This window comes from Homalodisca vitripennis, unplaced genomic scaffold, assembly GCF_021130785.1.
Source record: "Homalodisca vitripennis isolate AUS2020 unplaced genomic scaffold, UT_GWSS_2.1 ScUCBcl_1864;HRSCAF=6016, whole genome shotgun sequence".
Classification (NCBI taxonomy): Eukaryota; Metazoa; Arthropoda; class Insecta; order Hemiptera; family Cicadellidae; genus Homalodisca; species Homalodisca vitripennis.
Genome location: NW_025777989.1, coordinates 1 through 24,847, shown reverse-complemented (window position 1 = coordinate 24,847; position 24,847 = coordinate 1). Strand labels below are relative to the sequence as shown.

The 24,847-nt window shown below is 32.7% G+C and overlaps 1 protein-coding gene and 1 long non-coding RNA gene across 3 annotated transcripts; both read right to left on the bottom strand.

Moving 5' to 3' along the window:
• Window positions 1–576: 576 nt before the first annotated feature.
• Window positions 577–15,440, bottom strand: LOC124371706. Of its 2 annotated transcripts, XR_006923268.1 has the most exons (9): window positions 14,953–15,440; window positions 14,572–14,714; window positions 13,887–14,274; window positions 10,208–10,494; window positions 8,918–9,223; window positions 7,675–8,081; window positions 3,970–4,094; window positions 1,578–1,747; window positions 577–944 (listed from the first exon to the last, which is right to left on the bottom strand). XR_006923268.1 is itself a non-coding variant. In XM_046830042.1 (3 exons), the coding sequence occupies exons 1-3, from the start codon at window positions 14,961–14,963 to the stop codon at window positions 10,447–10,449; spliced, it is 447 nt and encodes a 148-aa protein (XP_046685998.1). In that variant the 5' UTR covers window positions 14,964–15,440; the 3' UTR covers window positions 9,869–10,446. The 2 variants fall into 2 exon arrangements, 1 of the variants encoding a protein (XP_046685998.1); XM_046830042.1 differs by lacking the exons at window positions 577–944; window positions 1,578–1,747; window positions 3,970–4,094; ... (1 more) ...; window positions 8,918–9,223; window positions 14,572–14,714 and having other exon boundaries at window positions 9,869–10,494.
• A 4,631-nt stretch (window positions 15,441–20,071) lies between these two features.
• Window positions 20,072–24,485, bottom strand: LOC124371709. Its single transcript, XR_006923270.1, has 3 exons — window positions 24,295–24,485; window positions 24,022–24,174; window positions 20,072–20,271 (listed from the first exon to the last, which is right to left on the bottom strand). It is a non-coding gene; the product is annotated as an uncharacterized LOC124371709 (long non-coding RNA).
• Between the last annotated feature and the right edge of the window lie 362 nt (window positions 24,486–24,847).

Below are 24,847 nucleotides of genomic sequence, written 5' to 3'. Positions count from 1 at the left end.
TAATCTGATGTTTTGTCACATGAGGCACGAAGGCACATCGAGTCCCTTCTTGCATTCCACTGAGGCTCTCCGGGTTCTTCTTCTTCTTCTATGGGGCGGCCTATTACCATGCACTCTTTAAACACTAGTTCTTCGAAGTGTAATGACCGTTTAGGGCATCTTAAAAACAACCGTTATCAGGTCGTTTTTTAAAAACGACCTGCCTAACTTTATGCTAACAGAACCATAACTCTGTTAACATCTGGTCATGATTATGACCTGAATAATATAATATTTGATGACATGAGGATAATTTATGTGAAATACACTAAATTAAATCAGTCCCCAACATAGCTTTGCCTACATTGGTACACATTTTTTCATTAAGTTACCTCATAATGTGGAAACAGTGTGCACTAAGAACTTTAAGAATGTTTTTTGTTAAGTGGCTGAAAATGAAAGCCACTATTCACTTGAAGAGCCTAAAGTGCCTAAATGATTTTAACGATATTGAATTTTAAAACAAATTAAAAAAAAAATTGAACTAGTTATAAGGAAATTTTAACCTAGTTATAAGGAAATTTTAACCTAGTTATAAGAAAGTAGTTTAACGAAATGTGACAAATGGTGTAGCTAATTTATACCAATCCAGTGAAATTGCTAATTCTTATTGTGGGACAGCAATAAACAATCTTAATTCTTGAACTAGATTAATAACAGTGACAGTAAGTGTGTCTTTCATGTAGACAAAAGTTTTTATTTGAAATCTGACTCTTTACCTGCACAGTCTTTCTTGACATATCCATGGTATTCAATTTTGTCTGGTCCATATTGAGCCTCTAGAATGTGATCATATTCTAAGCCTTGTGTCTTCATGTGACTCTTCAGTGTCAGTGGGTGTTCCAACACAAAAAACAGCGACATTGAAAGCTGCAGTTCAATTTTCCTCTCATATTCCATAGTTTCTAGACATTAAATTGAGAATTATTAATTAAATAATACTATACTAATAAATTAAATTATGGTAGACATGAACAATTTCACAATCTAAAACTCGTTATATTTAGTTTTTTACTTTTCTAATTACATTTTTAGACATATGGAATCATGTTCGATTAAAGAGATCCAAAAAATGCCCTCAACAAAGAAGCTCAAAACGAAATCTTTGCATCGTTTTGATATCAAAGACGCATACAGTACAACATATAGTGTAATCTAGGTGAAGAGGTATTCTAATCATCTTATCAGGTGCACAATTGAGTGCACTATGATATTTAATACATGATCCCAAAGCACTGTGGAGCAACCGAGATTTATACACATAACATAGCTATGGCTGAAATGGTTGATTCAAAGTGAATGTTAAATTTAGTTCTAATTCACCTTCTTTTTAGTGCAGCATGTGAAATCTGATGCTGTCATAGACTTGACTCATTGAATGTAGTAGAAAAGTAGAGCCACGGATAAGTGTATTAGTAGTGAAAAGTATTAATCATTTGTTAGTAAGTAGTGTCATTCCATAAATTAAAAATATAGTTTGTTGTAATTCTTTTCTGATGCTACTGGAACACATTAAGAAGAAAATTTGGATTATTTACCTGTTATATGTTCGCTGAGCTTGAACTCCTCATATTTACACTTGTCACCATTGCAATATTTGTTCACTGTCTTAACTTCGTGCACCCCATGAGCTTCATCAGTGAAGGCTACTGTGCGGGAATAATATGAGTACTTTTCCAGCCTTCATGTCAAACACTACCTGCACTACCTGTACATGAAAAAAACACTCCTTCAAAATACTTTACTTAGTTTAAAGAGACTTGAATAAAATAATTATTACAGTACAATAACTTGTTTATAATTAATGTTAATACATACAGAGAAAGATTTTAAATATCAGACACTTTTTAGTAAATATTGTAAGTAGTTTAGAAATAATGCTTATAGATGAGTTTTTTCGGTAGTTTATTAATGGTTCTTACTGGTGCATTTAATATTACTACTGAACTCAAGATGTTAATAGTAGAATTGCTGTATAAAGAAAATGTATTAATAACTTCTTACCTCTGGGATTTGTTTCTTGATAGTCTCTCTTTGTGACTATCTAATTTATTATTTATGTAAAGTATAAAATATAATAGAGATATGAATTAAAATACAGGGTATTTAAAATAAATAAAATAATAATATTACAAAGTATTATTTTTGTCTAAACTATTGATTGCTATGCCTCGGCTCGGCTATTGGAGAAATAAATGCATAATCTAGTTTTATATTAATAGCCGCTAGATGTTAGTTGTCTTCTGTTTTTCTTTGTAACCGTCATATGTAAAATGGCTCCTCCGCAGCAGAAATCATTTTATGTTCTCGAGTCTGTGAAGTGCAATTCCGTGATTACAGTGCAAAGAAATATCAGGCTAAGGTACAAAATTAATCTTTTGAACGGGTTAGAACATTCAGAGATTGTATCAACAGTTTGTAGATACAGGATCTGTATGTAAAGGATGTATACGTCCTGACCACCCTCGTGTTCCTGAAGTAAATGTTGCAAGAATTTAAACTGCTTTCCAACTTAGTCCTTCAAAAATCAAATTGTCATTCCAGTTGGGGGTTACAACTGCATACAATGACAAATTGGCATTTTCTTAAACGTCATTTGGTTATGAAGCTGTACAAGATACAGTTGTTACAAGCTCTGCATCCTGATGATTAATACAAACGTGTGGCATTTTGCAATAAGATTCTTGATGCTATTGACAATGATAACACTTTTGCACAACGCATTGTGTTCAATGATGAAGTGATTTTTCCTTGTTAATGGTCAGGTAAACAAACACAATGTTCGAATTTGGGATCTACAAAACCCACATGCAGCCACTAAACATGTACGAGATTCATCCAAAGTCTTTAGTGTGATATCCTGATCATCTGTTAACGGCCCATTCTTTTTTGATGGAAATATGGTTAATGGTCAACAGTATCTCGGTACATTACAAATCTGGTTTTTTCTGCACAAAGACAACTTCATTTTTCAACAAGATGGGGCACCCTGTCACTGGAGTCGCCAAGTGCATGAATATCAGAATGAAACTCTACTGAACCACTGGATTGATCGTTAAGGAGCTGGTGACAGCATGTCTCAACTGGGTACCCGATCACTGGATTTGACACCCTGTAACTTCTTCCTGTAGGGTGTTGTTAAACACAATATCACCACTCCCAAAAGAACCTGGAAGAGTTGAAAATACATACTGCTATAACATCAGCGAAGAAGGACATGCTAGCCTGAGTATGGGAGGAATTTGAGTATCAATGTGCTATTGTTCTTGTCTCTGATGGAAGATATATTGATCGTCTGTATTTTGAACTTGAGAGGTTCATAAATGTGTATGTAAAGTTTCATATTGGTATGTCTTAAAATTTAATAAATATATGCATTCGAAATACAAATATACTTTTTGAAACACCCTGTCTAATTAGCATGTGTGAACTCTTCTATCTGCAGCCTTTTTCCTCAGTCTCATTAAATACAATATACATCATAGAAAATAATACAAAGCATTTCAAGTGTGATACTCAAGGTTATAGCTTACTTATAAATGAACTGTTAGTATGCTAACAGTTCATTCATAAAATTTTATTTTTGGTTATTTGCTTTTCATATTATGTCCAGATTGAGTATATACAGGAAGATAATGTCCCTCCACAATTTCTAGGTTTAAAACTAAAAATTAAGAACATATTATTCTGAAATTTACTTCATTGAATTTTTTTAAAAGTCAATAAACTGTATATTAATAAAAATTGCCATTTTATTTTAGTCTATATTAAGATTAATTTCCATCATTTTCACATTATTATGTAAAATATGTTTTTGTCAGTAACTAGCAATTAATGTTTTAGGCCTATTTTATGTTATAAAATCTTTATCTTTCCACATGGAATACACTTCTTATTTTTATTATACTGTGATAATCTCAAAAAACTTACCTCGTTTTGATTTACTTTCTCTACATCGTATATCAATTTTAAATGAAGTGGACAACTTTCTTCACCAACCTTCAAAAAAACCTTTTCCCTCATAAAGAGTGTCTTCTTTTGGCACCCTTGTAAAGCTGAAAAATATTGTGCAAACTCATTTGGAACAATAACATTCTGTAACATTATATTACTAATGATTTCCTATTGTTTAACTGTGTTATGTTATATTCTGTAGGTTGCTTGAAATATTTGATCAACTAGGTAGAATTTCTAAAAAAGGAGTCACTCATCTTACCATTAAAACAAAACATTAGGGACTCATCATGTAAAAATACCAGCATATGATGAGTTTTTCCTTTTATTTCTTTTATCACTAATAGTGTAAATTGAGTAATATATTATTTTCATATAAAAACCGTTTTGCATTGTTATTAATTAATTTATACATTTAATACAAACATTAATAGTTTAAAATTTTCATTCATTATGTATAAGAGAGAACAGTACTAGGTCATAATTTTAGATATAAAAATTCATCCCAAAAGAAAGGTTCACTTCCTCCCCTTTGAGATGTGTGCGAGATCATTTAGCCCTGAACCACACTGCTAAATATATTATTGAATTACAAAATGATCTTATCTCTTGACATGAACTGTCTCAATGTGATTTCATAAGCAGACTGGCTCCCCACAAGAAAGTTACACTTCTAGCTGGTTTATTCCTTTCAGTTGAACCTACAAGGTACAGCAAAAATCGGTGTATTACTTAAATCTGGGTAACCCTATAGATGGAACAGCACATATCACTCACTAACCACAAATGTCTAGATTTGGGGTGGATCGATAGACCATTGCAGAGGATGACTGTTGGAGTGGGTTGAATTCCCTTAACACTTTAAATCCCGGTTCTTAGTAATATTTATATGTGCTGTCCCAGCCATTTCAAGGGTTTTTTTTAATTGTAAAAAAATTGTAAGTTATAGTTTCTTAGCAACCAATATATCAAATTAAAAAGCAGAAAAATATAAATAAAACTATTAAAAATGTTACTTATCTTTTTGAAGTCAATACAAATCTTGAGTCTATAAAAAGTGTGTAAAATACTGAAGAAAAAAAATTGAAACATAACTCATAAATTTATTTGCACATTTTTCTTCTTGACTATTTTCTGCTAACCTTAACATATTACACATCAAAATAAAGCCCAGAAGTTTTTAGTCCAAATATATGTATATATATCCAAGGTAAATATATCAACTTTTTTTAAATCAATGAAAATGTTGAGTCCATAAAAAGTGTGTAAAATATTGAAGAATAAAAATTGGAACATAAAGCATAAGTTTGTTTATACATTTTTCTTCATGATTCTTTTCAGCTAACCATAACATATTACACATCAAAATAAAGCCAAGAAGTTGTAGTTCAAATATATTTATTTATAATCAAGGTAAATAACACAGATGAAAAGTTGAATAGAGAGAATGTAGTCCTATTTACAAGTAGTTAGCTTTAGTGTGAAATAATTTGAAACATTCAGGAAGGCAGAGGGCAGTGTCACACTCTGGGCAAAACCACACAGTTTCTTTTCTTCCGGATTTCCCTGTGGTTTGTTTATTTTTCTCTGAACAAACTTTACACACTCTTGTTGGATGGACCTTCTTATCAGTCGGAGGAATTTTTTCGGGAAAATGTCTGCCTGTAAGTCTGTAAGTCAGAATCTGTATGATACAATGTATCAACGATAAGCTTCGTTGTTTTGGGATCCAAAAATTCACTCATTTTACGCGTGTGAGTTCAATAACATAATAAAACAACACTGAGCAACACAAAATCCTAATTGTATAAATAACTATAACTAAAACAACTTTTATTTCACTGTAAAACACAAAGCGAGTAGACGTACAACGAGTACAGACGCCACGGCACGGCACTAGCAGACAAATACGTAGTTCTTGACTAATGTAAGATAAATAACATAATAAAAACTATAACTGAGCACTCCAAATACTAATTTTATAAACAACTGTGGCTAAAATAACTTATAATTCACTGTAAAACACAAAGCTAGTGCAGACGTCACGGCACCAGCTGACAACTGCGTAGTTGGTGACTCGGCGTCGTATCAGCTGTTTGTTACACACAATTTCTGTTATAATATTTTTTTGCTTGTAACCGTTTATAAATAACCAAAGACTAATAAAATTAGTCTAATATGACTTGCTAAACATAACACAACCTCTAAGAACGTCAGTAATGCGAATTACCAGTCTCCACGAACTAAAAATAGACTGCCCGGCCTGAGCTCGGGCTTGGGTCATTGACGATATTGACACAGCCCGGCCTGAGCTCGGGCTTGGGATTCAAAGTGTTAATGTTCAAAACTGTCGCTCGCCTGCACATGAGGCATTCCTTTCCCATGCCCACTTTGACTTGAGAGGCTGGGCAAGACCTGGCCTTCCCCTCTCCTAATGGGATCTCAGCATGGAGTGGCTCCTACTCCAAATCTTACCTATCCTGAATATCCTGTCACTTAGGAATCAAGTGCAAAAATCTTTTTAGGACTAGGAGATTCTCAGCTTCTTGTTATAAGTGAAAAATTAGTATCAAGACTTCAATACAATCTATCAAGGATAAATCTAAACTACAGATATACAAAAATAATTATGGAGAAGATGCCCAGTGTCTAGAGTCATCTTATGTAGTCAAGCAACTCAGATAACATTTTCAGTCATTTCAACCACTTTTTTACCACCGTAGGAGAATAAATACTCTCAATTTGCAGCCTCAAAAGCAAACTGTACCTCTTTTACCTGCTTCAAACAATATATTAACTCATTTACCTTTCACTAATGAACAAAAATTTGAAGCCATAATAAATAGTTGAAACCAAAAACTTGAACCAGGTTTCGATGAAATCTCAGCAAAAAATGCTAAATTTCTATAGTAAAGCCCTGATTCCACCTCTATTCAGCATAACAAATCCATCCCTTGCCCAAGGACACTTTCTTTTAGACCTAAAACTTAGTAAAGTATACCCCAAACTAAAAGATGAAGACCACACAGTAGCAAGTAACTATATGCCCATATCATTTGTTTCATTCTCCAAGATATTTGAAAAAGTAGTTTTGAAAAGACTAATGGACCATTGTGAACTTTAAAACCTCTTAACAGAATAAACTAAGGGGACTCCACTCACTTCAATAATCATCCTCCAAATTACTATAAATCTACTGACCAAACCTTTCACAAATATCTTGACATTTGTGGTAAGTGATGTCATTCTTGTAGATCTGTGGGGTAGCTCAGATGTAAGTGACATATCAGTTTTTTACTGTAACCAGTCTATGTTCAACTGGAAGGAATAAACCAGCCTGAGGAATCAATAATCTTAATAAATTTAAAATAGAATTAAAGGTCATATTTGATTTTTTAGTTTACACCCATTAGTGTAATTTGTAAAAATTGTACGCTACTGTTCAATTTACTTACTTGTAAAATTAGGAATAAAAGATTTGATTGACTGATATTAAAAGTTGAAAGATGATTAAAGAAGGAATCACATAACAGAGAACAAATTCTGATATAAAAATATACATCATATGTATATACAGTTTTTTTAATTTTATGAAATAATTACTTGTGTTCACATTAAATTATACACAAAAAATATAATAATAATGTATCAATAATTTACATGCAATAAATAGAGATTTACCTGCCAGAAATTAGTTTCTCATTAGCTTTTCCACGGAAATAAATAGTCTTAACATCTGATTTTGTAAATAGTCTGCCAGCCTCAAATTCCACTTTATTCATGTTAAGTTTTGGACTGTCAATAAATAGTTTTACAAATACGTCATCAAAGCTCTTAACATTCATTTCACCATTGACATCTAAAGTACCACCACCATTTGTAATCCACTCAACTTTGCTTTCTATTAAATAGTGTGCTTCTCCTCCTAATGTTTTCAATTTTCCGTAAAATCTAGTCTTTCCTTTTGGTAATTCTAAACCAATGTCAAGGGAAGGACATGTTCTACTCTTTGAATACAGAGCGTGAAAAGCTGTCTTCTTGCCATTTCCTATAATGGTGATTAAAGTTTCTGTAGATTCATAATCATTCTAAACAAAACAAAACATATTTTTGATAAATAATACAATTTGAACAAAACAAAAACATATTACAATATAAATGCAATCAAGATTAGAAAATGAAAAATTCAATTAAAACACAATCATCACAATTTGGTACTGTTATTTCAAAGCCCAATCTGTTGTTAAAAATATATTTAATTGCACTATTGTGGTTTTAATAAGTAAATTTTAAATATTATTTGTGATAATAAATTGATAGCTTCCCATAAACACTTAAGGGAGCAAACACTAACACCAGATATTCTATAAACTGTCAACAAATCTCTTTTGGAATAGAATTGAACGTGGTTTTGTACTAGTTTAAATACAATTTGTTTAGTAGCAGTACCAATTCCTTAGTGCATAGTTTGGAGATCTAATCATTCACATTGATTGTTAGATAACAGGGACCCCTTAGTCACAGAAGTTTACTTAAACAAAGAGCAGATAGCGAGTTACTTATATAAGGGAATTTCTGTGAAGGCTCGGCACACAAAAACTTGTATGTCCACAGTAGTTGAGTGGTTAATTGAAAAGATTACCAAATATCCATGGCTTTTAATGTTAGTAATACTAATGATTTATAATATATATATATATATATATATATATATACAAAATAAACAACCAAATATAGACTAATAATTTGAATGAAGGTTCCATGTTATGTAACATTACAACATTAACAAAATCTATTACAGATACAACCTTTACCTTCGAATTAGTAGACTACAAAATAATCAAAGAGTGAAGATAATGATCAATTATTCTTACATTCTTATTAAATAATAACATCACCAATAATAATAATATGGTCAATTTACCTTGGATTAATATCAATTTCAAACTTCCCATGATCAGGTACATTGCTAGAAATTTTTAAATAAGCAGGCTCTGATGCAATATCTTCTTTCAAACTGAAGTCAGCTTCCTCGCCTTCCCATTCCAGAGCAAGATCCAAGTCTACCTTCCTCACAATGTCATTTATACTGTAACTTAGGGTATGTGGGCTTTGCTCATGAGTTTCCCATGATATTTCCCCATGATGGTTTGCCTGACTTTTCGTAGAATTCAGCATTATATTTAATAAACTTATTCCCATTCCAATGAATAACATTGGCGCTAGTGATCTGAAACAGTGAGTATTTACTATAATGAACAAGAAATTTGGAATGCTATTAAAGCGTTTCAATGAGAAGTAATCATCTATCCAACATAAATTATTTTATTTGAACTGACAAATTGGCTACATTTTACTCTTCACAGATCTTTTAGGATTTTGCCTTTAAAAAGTGCAAAGGATGGTATGATATAAATTTTTTAGCAAAAGATTTTCTTTCATTTTGGAATCGTAATATAATTTTATATTTTATAGGATATCAAGATATATTATTATTTTTTGTTATACACTAGACTCTCACTAATCTGGCAGATACAGACCACTGTATTGCTGGATTAACGAAAACATCGGATTATTGGAAGGCCATTAATATAAATGCTTAAAATGTACAAAATGTGTTTTGTTTTGTGACATTATTTTTACAAATGTAGTAATTGGGTTTTATCAGTCCTGTGTACCACACTCGAAGTAAACAACCTTAACTTACGGTCTATTGCAATGCAGTTAAAAAAAAAAACACTGGCACTGTAACGTGAACAGCGGGTAAACCATGAGACAATTGAGCTGAGTTGTTTGTTAACACAGTTTTTAGTAATGTGTCTCAACTCGAATCCCCCACTTCACGCTCGTCAAAATACGCTAAATTACTGGAGTGCCAAACTGATACAGTGCCAGATTATAGATGGTCTACTGTATAATTTTACAAGGTTGAAACTTGAGATTGTTGGCATTACGCACTTGTGGAGTTCACACATCCATGAGATATTGTATTGAAATAATCCTTTTCAAAGAGAGTCTCAGGATAATTAAGTATGCAGTAATACAGGATTACCAATTCAAGAGTAAATCCTGTTTTTTGTCTTACATTATTATAAAAAGAGAAACTTTACATTCCATGTCAATTAAAAATATCAGAAGATAATCAAACAACACAAAGTCATTTTTAAATGTTACATTACAATTTCCTATAAACTACAGAAGCTGAAACTGTTACCTTATTTGTATTATTTTCTTTTTTTGATTCATGGAACATGTGCCACTTAAATAACCTGATCGCAAGTTCAGACGGTAGTTTGATCTCAATGTCATTTTTAAGTTGGTCCTGGCTGATTTCCCCATTTGAAGCCACTTCAATTTCATTGCCAACCTTCAGTTCAAAGTCATAATGAGCAGCAGGAAACTTTCCATCATCTGTCATCCGTCCCTTGAGCAGCTGTTCAGTTACTTCTATGTTCATCTTAGAATATATTGAGTGTTCACTAAGGATCCAGTTAATGAGCCCTTTAACATATTGTATAAAATTAAACTCCTGCCTAAATTACATTGTTTATAACAAATAAAAGTACATGTTTAAAAAATAAATTAAAATTTTGTGCATTTGTGTAATTTACTGATGCAATGCAAAAATTTCATGAAATGGAATTATATTACAAATACAATTTTGCTAACTCTCAAGCAAGCATGAAATGTGTGTTGTAAATAATTATTACCAAAATCAACAGGTTCTTAGCATAATAGAGTGGAAAGTACATTTTAAGTTTGAAGCAAAATTGTGATAACCATACATTCTTTGCTGTAAACTGTCTTGCTTACTGGAAACGGGAGGTCATAGTTTGCAGTACAAAGCTCAAAACGCCAATTTCATATTCATGTGCTGATGACTGGTTTAAAGAAATTCCCTTTTAACTGTTCAATACTGTTATCGGTTGTGTATTTCTTAATTACTATACAACATAAACAATGTTAATAAAATTACTAAAGATATTAATCTTTTTACTTGAATAGTTTTCAAACATTAAGTGATATGTAATGTGAATAAATACGACTATATGGATGCATTATATAAGTAATTCAATAACAAGAACCGTACAGAATGTAAGTAATGAATACATATTATACTACTAATTCATTTATATAGGTGTTACTTTAAAATTAATAATATACTCTCATCCAAAGAAATGTTGTATATACCCTGACTAGCTAGTGCTAGTCAGCACTCACCCTTTGTTGTTCAAAACATGTGCTCATTGCTGCAGAAAAATGAAAAAGTTGGGTGGAGTCACCATGTGTGACATGTCCTATATTACTAATAATTGACCATTAAAATAATAAATTTTGTAAGGCTGAGGTAGATTTTAATTTATTGTTAACTTGCTTGACTTACTTTGTTTTATAAGCCACCCATTTGCATGGATTACATTTTTACACCTTCTTAGTATGTTTTCACTTGCAATTCTTAAACAATTTGTGCTTTTAAAGAAATTATGAAAGAAGTTTATGGTGTTCCTTAAGGCCATGCCAACAGTACTTCACGTACTAAGATTCTGAAATCTGATTTTAATCCCTACTTCCACTCCTGTGACCCATGAATGATGGAAGTTATTAAAAACTTCATTGAACAAATAAAAGGTTATTTTCATTCAAATAAAGTTAAAACAATACAACATACAGAAATCGGAGACAAGAACTTTAAACACCCTCCCATGAGTGGATTTATCCTAAAGAGATCTTTAGTCTTAAATTTATTAACCCTATGCGCTCGAAAGGCCAGCAGTACTGGCCACACCAAGGTTGCAGACACCTCGTGTTAGTTTTGCCGTAGTTTGTCCTCGCAGCTCGTATGGCCAGTACTGCTGGCCGCGCTTTTATTATTGACAGCTCGGCGGCCATATTTGTTGTTTGCCTCACCAGATCGGAATTATTTTTCAATTTCCTCCGCGTTATTTGCATAGTAATTTAAATAATTTTAATAAATTTAAAATGTTTAAAGAAGAATTGAAAAATAATTTAAAATTTATTTTTAATGAATATTTCTATTACAAAGATAAACTTACATTTGGAAAATTTAACTCTTAAACGTATATTTTTAACAAAGATATGTAAATAAAATGTTATAAAGTATGCCTTTAAATTTATGTTACACTCAAACATAAACTATTTTACAATATTCTTAGTCTTTAAATTTTTTTACAGAATGAAATTTTTCAAAACATCTACAGATATGTAATCCGGGTTGGCTAGCACAAGTCTTGCAGTAAAATTTACTACGTTTTTTTTCTTTGCCAGCCCTTCTGTCACTGGATACTGCGCAGTCTTTCGTACATAACTTTACTGCCTGCACTGAGCTTTGGCGCTAAAACGATTGAAATGAAGGCTTGGTTGTTTAATTCAAAAGCTGCTCGATAGGTTTCAGCACTCACCATTCATTATAAAACAAATAGAATATTAGAAAATAACTGCTATGTTGAGTGGCCAGTGGTGCTGGCCTTACGAGCTATGGACGTATTATATATTGGCCAGTACAGCTGGACATACGAGCTGAGATAATATTACAGCAAAAATTAATCCGCGCTCCCGACAAAATGGCGGTGGCCAGTAGAGCTGGCCATACGAGCTCCAAGGACAAATAACAAATACTACCTTCGAGCGCAAAGGGTTAAATAATCTTTTGGATGACTTGTCATGATTCTGATTTCAACAGATAAGACCTTTTTGCAAAACCAACATAAAATTGTAGAAAGGAATTCACATTTTTAAATGATCAATCTACCTAACCAAATTATAACATGGTGCAGTGCCTACTAGAGAGTAGCCAACAGAGCACAACTTATAGTACGTTTACTTTAGTCCATTTATAGAAATGTTCATAACTGTAGAATATATTTATTTGCAACATCGTCCCTTGACTTTTAGAATGTTCAATAACAATATGTTGTTTCCTTTTAATAACTTATACTACAGTTAATTTTAATGAAAAATGTATGGACATTATGGTTGGGGTGGAACAGTAGCTTGTTGAATTTGTTGGCCATTTTATGAAAAGGGTCAACTTTCAATTAAGTTGTAAAATACCTGACATATAAATTTTGCTCAAATGTAATTGGCTTCCATCTTCAAACTGTTTATAGCCTCAAGACTAGCTAACAAACTTATTCAAGCAATGTGTAAGTACTGTATTAGTACAAGTTTAATTTTAATCAATTATAATTTTAGCAATTAATTATAGTCATCTCTATTATTTCCACAATGTTACTATGTCCTATTCAAAACTTTACATGGGCACTATCTGGAAAACTTTACGATATATAAAAAAAACATGAAAGAAAAATATTACTGTAAATGAGTTAAAAATTTTAACACCCTTTGGTTGCATTGCATTATAACTTAAATATAACCATTCTTTTTCTAAAATTTTAAAGGCTTCCTCTTCAAAAATTTAAGAGATAAAAAATTTTCAAGGATGAAAGTTGTTTTAAAATTATCTTATATTTTTTTAATTTGTCATGTTGTGACTATACTGTAAAACAGTGGAATCATAATTGTTTTAAAATGTGAATGTCCAACATTTTAACACTTTTTATTGTTTAAACTGGCTAATGAAGTCACACAAGGTACTATGTGCAAATACTATCTCTGTACCACATTTAGTATTGATCTATTAAAAATTATGGCAGTTATGGTGTTCACAATTATTTCCGCAATGTCACCTACTATGCAGAACTTTGTATGGTAGCTATCTGAATATTTTATGAAGTATGTAAAAACATGTAATAACAAACAATTACCATAAATGACATTGGAATTCTAATACATACTTTTTTCTCCACAATGCATAATAACTGAGATATAACCATTCCTTCTACAAAAATTATTTTATCTATAAAACTAGTTACCTGCCCAATAATGGTACATTTATCATCCTGGTGCAATTTCTTGGCCACAAGTTGTAGTACCATGTCCTCTTTGTTGATTGCCATATATGTCAGGTCCATTTGTGTATCAAATTGCATATTCTCAGAATTGGTTTTCTTGCCATCCAGTTTCAGAGTCAATTTTTGTGGCTGTGCACTCCTGGAGGCGTAGTTTGCAAGTTCCCAAGTTCCTTCAATCTTATTATTTTCAGAAACCAAGTCCAAAGATCTATCAATTTTACCAACCACTATTCTGCCAGATGGTAGAACAACTTCAGCTTCCCCTTTAAGAGTTCCATCAAGCAGAGTACCTTCCTTAGTTCCTTTTATAATTACTTCTGTCTTATGCTCCAAAACTTGTAAGTTGTTCCTGTAAAATATCACAAGTTAGTATTCTGAGACCATGTTTACCTATTTAAATAAATCAGAGCTTTCCAAAGCTAGCCCCTATGTTTTTAAGTTATAATTTTAGTTTCAAGTTGTTGTTGATTGTGAATTAATAAGAATTTAGTACAAACCTGGATTATGATCCAGAATACTTGTACTAAACTATTATCTAATCTAAGAAAAGATGTTTGTCAATATTACTGGTCTTCAGTCATATACAACATCATTGGTGACAAAATATGAATAAACATTCATGTAATATACCTAAAATTATACTTACTTAGTGTAAATAGATTTTCCAGTAACTGAAGTATCCGTTTAAACATAAATTCTTTTACTACGGTCTTTTTTGGCATCCCATAATAGTTCACCAAAGCCAACAAGATGGGATGAAGTCTTAGTTAATTCAACCTTGCCCTCAATCTGTAATAATATTTGAATTCAAGTAATATCATATAGTGATTATGAATAATAATAATGATTAGCGCAGTTTACTTTTGTTTGGTTGCAAAAAGTAGAACTTGCTATTTTCTACTAACTGAGTAATAATTAAATATATCTAATCAATCATTCACTGCTGATAGAAATAAAGTAATTGAAGTTCAAAATATTAATATGTTGACTCATAAGAATAATGTTGTTTTAATATTATCAAACCTACCTTTCTTCCATTCTTCAGAACATTAATATAGAAATGTTCAATTCCTTTTCCAACTTTTGTGTAGAACAGTCCTTTACTATCAATATATCTCAACAAAAACAGCTTGTACCTGCCATATGGATCCACTAGTTTCTTAAATTCAAATTCAAAATCAACTACATGTTCATTTCCAGCAATCATCTCAAATTCCAACTTAGTTTCTTCACTGTTGTGTTTTATTTCATTATTTACTCTGGAATAAATAAAAAAACCAAATGAGTACAAATAAAATTAAAAGCTAAAATCCACATTTAAATTATTAATAAAACCGTAAAATTCCTTCAGCAATGGGAATAATAACTATTTTCACTATTTTCTTTTGGATTTACAGCTGTTTTTTCACTGGTGTATTCTCCTCAATGAGTTTTGATCTAATATGTTGAATCTATGTAGTTTATTCCATAAGACATTGTCAATCTTATAGAAGTACTAAATGAATGTAAGATATAAGATGAATCAAGAAAGTTAACAATATTAAACTCCTTTTGTTTAACTGAAAGTTTTTTATTGTCTGAAAAATGAACTTTAAAATGTATTGTAAATTACTGTGTTTGGTAAACTGCAATCACATTACAATTCTCCAATTTTCCACAAATACTTGACTTTTATTAAGACCTCAATTTGTATTAAAAACTGAAAAAATATTTAGATGATTTTTAAATGGCAACTCTTTTAATCTTGTTATGCAAAACTACATACAAATTGATATTATGAAAAAAGAGCTAAAAGATATAATATTATCTTATCTTTTATGATTTGATGAAAAACTGAGGTACCTATATCATTGTTCAACAGTAGTCCTATATTATTTACCTCTTATATATGGATTTATAAATATACTTGTGTAAATATATATTTCTATCTTATTGTAAAGATAAGAATTTATTTTGTACATAAAAGAAATTAAATGTATTAAATGTTCTGGTGCAAGGATAGACGTGTTCAGACGTGTCCCAAGATACAGAAGATGGCAATTTTTGTAATATCGTTCAGAATAGAAAGTCTTGAATATGATTTAATATAACTGAGAATGTACACATTAAATGTCCATTTTATTAAGAGGATATATGATGACCCATACTTCCAAGTAAATCTAAGGTAGAGCACAATGTAGCTATGTGTTTGCCTACTCCTTACAATATCCATACATGTGATATGATGTTCTAACTGTACCAATGAGTCAGTGATTACACCCTGAGGAAATTATTTTGGAATTACAAGTGTCCTTGGTGGTAAAAATGTTTCCTTTCTCCTCTACATTATGTGTTAAGCCTTAAAGTAGTATATTTTTACATGTTCATATTCACAAAGGTGGTTGATATTTCACTCATGAGCCTAAGTCCCCTAAGCCCTAGTCCCCAAAGTTCTGCCAATGGTTTTAGTTGGTATGGCAAGACGTAAGTAGAAATAATGATAATAGTATATTATTGTTTCTAGATTTACAAGTTCTGAGTTAAGCTATGAACAATGTGATAGTTATGAAAAATTACTTTGAATGGCATGATGAATTGATTGCTGAACCAATTTATTCCACTTTAAGTCAAATCAAATCAGATTTTTATTGCCGGAACATTCTATAATGCATGGCAAAAGTCAACTTTTTACTTGCTAGAATTTTGTCATACACCCCACAATAGATCTCATTCAGACATACAATTTACAAATTTACATACATCAATTCATTCGCCAATGATTCCCACTTCCAGCGACGGATTCAGTCAGTCTTTTTAATTGGTGGTCTCCCAATCAAATGCTAAAAACTCGTCTACATTATAAAATGCTTGTGACACTAAAAAGCGTTTCAAACGAGTCTTTAACACCTTGGGCGTTGGAGCATTTTTTATTGAATTTGGTAATTTGTTGACGAAATGAACACCTGCCTGTGAAGGCAAGCGTTCATAAACCACCGTTCTGTGCCTACCAGTTCGGTAGTTATCTCTGCCTCTAGTCTCATACGCATGTATGTCCCGGCCATTCGTCATGGTACATTTAGACATACAAAACAAAGTTGTTTCCAAGATGTAGAGACTGGGCAGCGTCAACAGTTGTAAATTTTTGAAGGCTTCCTTGCACGACTCTCTAAATTTCAACAGAGCGATAATGCGGATCGCTTGTTTTTGCAGCTTGAACACTCTCATAAATTGATTGTTTGCACAAGCTCCCCACAACACCAACCCGTAAGTGAGATGGGGGTAAATCAAGCCAAAATACGCCATCATTAGAACCTGAATAGGGCAGTATTTGGCTAGAGACCTCAAAACATAAATGCCTGAAGCCAATTTGGAGCAAACGTGATCGATGTGATTATTCCAAGTCAACCCTCGATCTAGGTATATTCCCAGGAATTTCGAGCAGTAGACTTCTTCCAGCATTGTGTCAGCCAACATAACAGCTGGCTCGTCATGCCTGTCTACTGATCGCAAAGCAAAATTTAGAAAATTAGATTTTGCAGAATTTGTCTTAAGATTGAGGCTGTTGAAATGTTGGACGCAGTTGTTGATCTCAACAAAACTTTGCTGTTCCAGAATCAATTTTGATTTGCTTGTGAAACAGAGAGTCGTGTCATCAGCATACTGTACAAGTTTTCCGTGCAGAAGTGATGAACCTACGTCATTGACATAGATCAGGAAGAGAATTGGACTGAGAATTGAGCCCTGTGGGACACCATAGCTCAGGTGAATTGGTTCAGATAATTTGTTTGCGATCTGGACAATTTGGGTTCTGTGGCTTAAAAATGACCTGAGCCACTGGAGAGGCACGCCTCGGATGCCATGAGATTCAAGTTTGTCAAGCATTGTAACATGGTCAACGCAGTCGAATGCTTTCGATAAGTCTAGGAACACACTCAATGTGGGATCCCGACGTTCTAGCCCCTCTACAACCATATCGACTAGACGTACAACTGCGTCTATTGTCGACTTACCCTTCCTGAAGCCAAACTGGTCTTCAGATAGCTGGTTGTGCTTATTTAAAAATTGAAGCATTCTTACCAAGAAAAGTTTTTCGAATATTTTGCTCAAAACTGGCAAAATTGAGACAGGCCGGTAATTGTGTGGGGAGTGGGGATCATCTTTCTTAAAAATCGGGCTCACTTTCGCGGTTTTTAGGAGTGAGGGGAAAACTCCTTGTTCAAAAGAGAAATTTACTAATTGGGTTAAAGGTTTCACAATATGCTTTGAACATGTTTTTATTAGCCACATCGACATTAAATTTAAATCATTTGATTTTTTGGCTGGGAGCTGCTGAATTATTTTTTCAAGCTCTTCCTCAACAACAGGTGCCAGTGCCATGGAGGCTACTGGACACTGTCTCCGTCTTGGGATTCCTTGTGGCGGTGATGGGCAAGGGCCTTGCTCATAAGCAACAGATCCAAAGAATCTGTTAAGCCTATTCGCAACCTCAACCGCGTCCTCCACAAGTCTGTCACCATTTTTTAATTTGATTTGATTGTTGCATGATTTGTTTTTATTGTTGATGATGTTCCAAGCAGTTTTAGAAATATTTTTTGAAAATATGATTGATTTAGAAACATCATATATATGCCTTTGCCGCCTGGATCACTTTTCTGTAAATTAGTTTGTAATTTCGAAAAAATCGTTTGAATTTTCTTCATTGTGTGATGTTTTCTGAATTTCTGAGAAAAACTTTAGTTTTTCTCTAGAAATTAAAATTCCTTTAGTGATCCATTTCTTGTTTACCGTTTTGGGACAAACTTGTATGGTTTTGAGAGGACAGTACATGTTAACATGAAAGTTTAGTGTATCACTAAACATTTTAAAATGCTGTTCTACCGAAAGACTTGATTCTTGGAATTTCCAATCTTCTTTGGAAAGGGAAGTGTTGAGGAGAGCGATGTTTCCTGGCCTTAAGTCTCTTATTGTTTTAGTGATTTTGGGCTCCCTCTCGATGTTTACTCCACTAATAATAGCCTCTTGGCCATAGTGGTCCGAGATAGCTGTATTGACCACGGACACTGCGACACTTGGGAGATTAGATATGATATTGTCGATTGTCGATTGTGTAGACTGTGTCACACGCGTTGGCGTTTTGACCAACAACTCAAGGTCGAATGATTTTAACAAGTCGACAAATCGTTTGGTGGAAGGGTGAATAGTGTCCATCGCATTAATGTTAAAATCGCCCATTAGGATATAACCCTGTTCATGGTCAGTTAAATCCATCAGCAGGGCTTCAAAATTTGTGAAGAAATTTTCCTCATTGCCATTGGGAGACCTGTAGATTCCGATGACGGTAAATTTTGATCTGTTCGAATTGAATTTTATCCCAACTGCTTCAAAGTCTTTTTCTATAGTTTTGACAAGTGAGAAGGGAGAAAAAGAATAATTTTTTTTGACAAAAATGGCGACTCCTCCTCCTTTGGAAAGTTGTCGGCAATACGAATTAGCCAATGTGAAATTTGGAATTTGGCATAGGTCGATGTTCTTGTCATTAAAACCGTTCTCAGTTACAACAAGTACATCTGTTTTCGTTTCTTCACACATTAATTGAATTTCGTCAAGCTTGTTAGTGGCAGATTGGGCATTTTTGGTGAAGCAGTCGGATTTGAACCTGATTGAGAAATTTGGAATTCGTCTGTATTTGTTGGGTAGCGTCAGTCAATTTTGCTCGTCGGCCGTCTGTGGGGTCCCTAAAAAAACACAATCAGCTTTATCAGAATTCACAGGAGATGATGAAGTGGCAGGTGAACAGCTGGTGACGGCCTCGGCATAGGTCTTGTTGCAAGTACGTGTCATCGCGCATGCTGGAGTTGACACCAGCGCGAGTCTCGAAGGAGCTGGTCCTGGCGTCTCAGGCAGAGGAACTGGTCTCGAGGGAGGGAGTGGACACAACAGTCATCGGCTCCACAGGCAAGTCTACATACAAGTACATAATATAGGTATAATTTATATTACAGCGTTCTTAACTGTACAAACTTACATTTAGAAAATCAGGATTAGTTTTCTACAAGTATTTTTGTTATCTGGCAGAAAGGTGTAACAGCATAACTAAAAATCTGGAATTCAAAGAGTTAAACAAGGTCTTACTAACTAATAAGGAGTTAAATATAACTTACTTGACAGTATTAGGATTCTGTGGCATTTTAATCTCTGCATTCAAGGATTGATAGATGTCATCAGATTTTACTTTTAACTGCACCAGAGCGTTCAGTTGGTACTTGCCACCAGGTTTAATCTCTAGAGAGTTGGTAAACTTGGACTTAGTTGCTGACTCACACTTGTGATTGAGGATAAGTTCTACACTGTTTTCTAGAGCTTTTGCCTTGATGAAAAAATTACAAACCAAGTCATTAAAAAATAATATAATTTTGATTCTAATCAAATTATTGCATTATATTTAGAGTTTTTTTTTATTTATTTACATTCAAACACTTTTGAAACTAATGTATGTACCTTGTGATATAAGCCACAGAAAAAAATCGCTTACATATATAAGATAATTAGAGTTTATAGTATATATAAATTACATTGGTTTTAGCTTTGTAATAGTTGTTAAAATTTAGTTAACCCTTCCCACGCCGTAGTCGGATATATCAGAATGGCAGACTGACAAAAACGCCAATTACAGTTATATCCAATATTATAGACCATGTCTTTTGGATAGTTTTTTAGTTCACAAAAAGCCTTCGAAATGTCCGGTGTATGCTCCATACTTATCGTGGTTGACAAGGAAGTATTTATAAACGACCTTCACTCAGCGGCAGGGGGACGGGAGCGCCCCTTTTTCTAACTCTGACCACCTGCTTGTCAGTTCTGTATCTCCTACAGAGCCATAACCAAACATATCTGTGGCATGTATTACTGCTCCTTGGTTGTGCGCTCGTGCGTGTGTCTATTATGCATCTAGTTATTATTCTTCATTGTGTGGTAGTCCTGTGATTACATTCAAATATTTATCTTGTTTTATAGTAAAATGTAATAAATTAAATTTTCAGTTTGATTACATTATACAAACTTGAAATTTATTTGAAATAAACAGTTTTGTAAATAGTTCTTTTTTATTTTTATCAATAAACACACTAATTTTAAGTAAAATTCCCTGTTTTATACTTTTTTTGCTTTCAACTTTTATAATTTAGTTATAATAAAAATTAGCTTTGAATTTTAAGAAAGAACATTTTTTACTTGTCTTGGCATTATAGGAAAGGTAATGGATTTACTAGTGGTGTGCGAAGGATTAATACATTAGTTACAATACAACACAACTATAAGATAACTATCCTACACTGACTACATTAGTAGCCCATAAGAGACTAAGTACAATGCCATATTATGTTAAGATTTAGTAACAAAATAATAAATATTAAAAAACAGATCTAGCTGGCCTCACACACTTTTTGGAGTTACCAGCAGGCTGAACTCATCTGCCATTATCATTTCTCAGGATTCCTTGGGGGCTGATCAAAAGAGAAAAATCACTTTTGCTCTCAAATAGTTAATTAAAATTTTGTAGACCCCTTCATAATGAGCACTCTAATTGTACTTTAGATATATTTTAATTTAAATTTTTTTGAAACAATTGTGAACATCCAAGAACTTTGAACTTTGGGATCAAAAGGGTAAATTGACATTTTTATATAACCTACAGTGTTTATGTAAGATAAATATAATGAAACAAACATAAAATAAAATGTAATTAAAGCTGAATAAATATTCATTTATATTGCAAAATAAAATAAATTGATAGTATAATAGTGGTATCCGGCAACGTGTCGTGAGGCCCAGGATACAAGCTAATTTTGTAAATTAAAAGTCTCTAAAACGTTGTATTTATTAACAAACAGTGATGTGCTGCTTTGCTGAGTAAATCTTAAGTGAGGTATTAAAAAACTTCAAGTCCTTGTTTATGTATTTTTTTACGCTAGTTTGAATGGTGGTATTAATTTTGTAATCAATAAAGTAAAAAATTATTGATCAATGCAAAAAAACCTGTTTTTAAAGTCGTTTTTCCCTAAAATTACATTTTATTTGTGGAATATTTCAAAAGCCTTCCTCGTGCATCCATAAGAGCCCAAGTCCAATTGACATAAATGTACCAAATTTCATCAAAATTGGACCAGTAGTTTTTGCTGTACATCGGGACACACAGACAGACATATATACAGACATTTTGTAAAAGTAAAACCCATTTTTTTACTCTGGGGACCTAAAACGGATAATTCCATTAAAATTTCAAATTCGATTTTTTTACAATCACGTCAATCACAATACTTTCTCTATACTATAGTATATGTGAGAAAGTAAAACTTCACCTATCACTCTTCACACGCAGACATCTTAATTAAAACAGTCGTCGCATCTCAAGCCACTACACTAAAAATAACTAACTATCATAAAGAACAAGAACTGATTAGCATAATATACGATTAATATACGAGTCTGACAGTTACAATAATGAGTAAAAAAATATAAAACCAAGACGTGCTTGTAGTTAACAGCTTATATAGATTCACATCACAATCACAACACTGACAACACTTCACGCGGGGACGCGGTCAATGGCCGACAACCAAAACACCTACACAGTGACTACTGACTAAACAGGTGCAATGCAATTAGCTACTGTCTCGTGGAGTGGCTGGCTGGACGAGTTCAATCATTTGTCAAAAGGGGAGTCAACGTCGCACCCCGGACCTAGTTGACCTTGGCCACCCGCCCCGCCGAGCGCCAACACCACCCGCCGCCGCAACTTTTTTCTTTTGTGTACTTAAAATTTATGCGCCCCCTAAAATTTTGCGCCCTAGGCCTGGGCCTAGTGGGCCTATAGGGAAATGCGGTACTGACCATTGCACTGAGCTAATTAAGGTGTTTTATCACCTAAAATAATTTAATCATAACCAGTAACTTAGAAGAATCTCATTTCTCAAACCAGTTTTCACTGCTATTTTGAAAATAATGCTTGTAGAAAATTATAATTTTTCTTACAACTATGCCTTTAAATTATAAAGGTATACACCAAATTTCAAATTATTACAACAAGCCATTCTAAAATAAAAATAGTGAAGTGAAAAACATTGCGGCTATTTGGGTAGTTATTGAGTTTTAAAAGTTTTAATATGATATTTTGGTTTGTCTTTGGTTCAGGAATAATACCTGAAAATATCGGTAGAGCGTTTTGGAACACTCTGTATATACATTAATTAAATTTGTATGAATAGGAATAGCCTAATTTGATTTCAATAACCACTAAAGTACAAAAAAGACTTGCTCTGGCAGGATTCGAACTCAGATCTCTTACTTGTCGGGGGTGTGCGCTACCACTTCACTACAGTGCCCTTACTTTTTAGAATTCAATTATTTTGTATTTGGCCGTTTCTGTCACGTATGTGTTTAAATAACTAAAAAATCACATGATCAGAAGATAAAATACCTGTCAAACGACTACAGTGTCCCAGAACTATCTTTACTAAGTTTTATCATACTATTGCTCAGCTCAAGACAAACACATTTTACTATATGAACATTGGTGTCTCTGGTGCTTAGTTTTCCATCTGTCTGGCTTTATGTTTTTTTATTATAACACATAATATCTTAAAAACTAGTAAATTAAATCCTACAAAATTTGGGTTAAATGCTTATTGTATCAAAGCCAACTTACTATACAAAATATGATATTATCATTAATATTTTAAAAGCGATAGCCATTAAAACTTTTTAACTTTGAATACCTTAAAAACCACCAATTTTACTAAAGAATTACAAGAATAACATTTAGGTAATGGATTTTACTTCAAACATTTTGACACCTAAATTATTTAAATCAAATAATAAATAACTGGATAAGAACAGATTTACTGTGACAAGAAATCACCCACACCCAGGTTCTCAGGGAATAGCCAACAACACCAAATCAAATAAATGACAACTCCAGAACACACATATGCCGATACATATACCCATATGCATATTTGAATATATATACTCAAACATATGTGAAGAATTTGAATAATACATTTATTCCACACAGTAATACAGAGAGGAAATAATAAAAGTGCATTACAAGTTGTCTTACCTTCAAAAGTGGTGGGTGCAGTTAAAGGAGATTCTATAACAATGAGAAGTTGTTTCTGTGGCTTTGTGCTGCCTTTGACACTCAGAAGAAATTTTCTATCTGTATTCGAATTAGGAGTATCCAAAAGCACCTCCAGAGACACTTTATCTGGTTCTGCAACATTTGTAGCTTTCAAAATTATTCATTACGTTTTTTTATTTAGCTTACTGTTAAGTGAAAAGAATTTTCAAATATTTCTAGAACAACAGTTAATTTAACAAAATCAGTTCTTACGTTTATTGTCGTAAAAGGCCTTGAAATTGGTAAGCACTCAATGACTCATCCTCCTTCTCAAAGCGGAGGGAAGCTTTGATAGGACCATAAGAAGGACTTAGAAATTTGAGCCCATCCAGGGGTACACAGGCTTCTCCGCACATCGTTACTCCAGTCAAAGTGCTTAGCTGGTCATAACATCCACCATAATTTTCCCTATAACATCATTGGTGTTGAATTCAATATTCAGCAACAAATCTATGAAAAGTTTTAAGTTAACCACATTAAATGGTAAATCTCCATGTGGATTTTGTAGATTAAACTTTAGTACTACCGTTATTATAAAGTGAACAGATTAAATTAATTAAAAAAATTAAAAAATAGGTTTATTACTAATAAGTATATACTGTGTTCAGTATAAAATACTATATTTCTACATTAAAAATTCTTGTGTGAAGTAACTTCATTGCTGTTTTGAAGACATTACACTGGAGTACAATTGAGAAAATATATTGTTAGCATTTATAAAAATAGTCAAAAAATTAAGCAAACAATAAAAAATCAATATCAAATT

Coding starts and splice junctions, on each gene's coding strand:
- LOC124371706 (XM_046830042.1), bottom strand. Junction 10,495..13,886: donor AATGTACCATTATTGGGCAG/GTAACTAGTTTT, acceptor AATATGTTAAAG/GGCTCATTAACTGGATCCTT.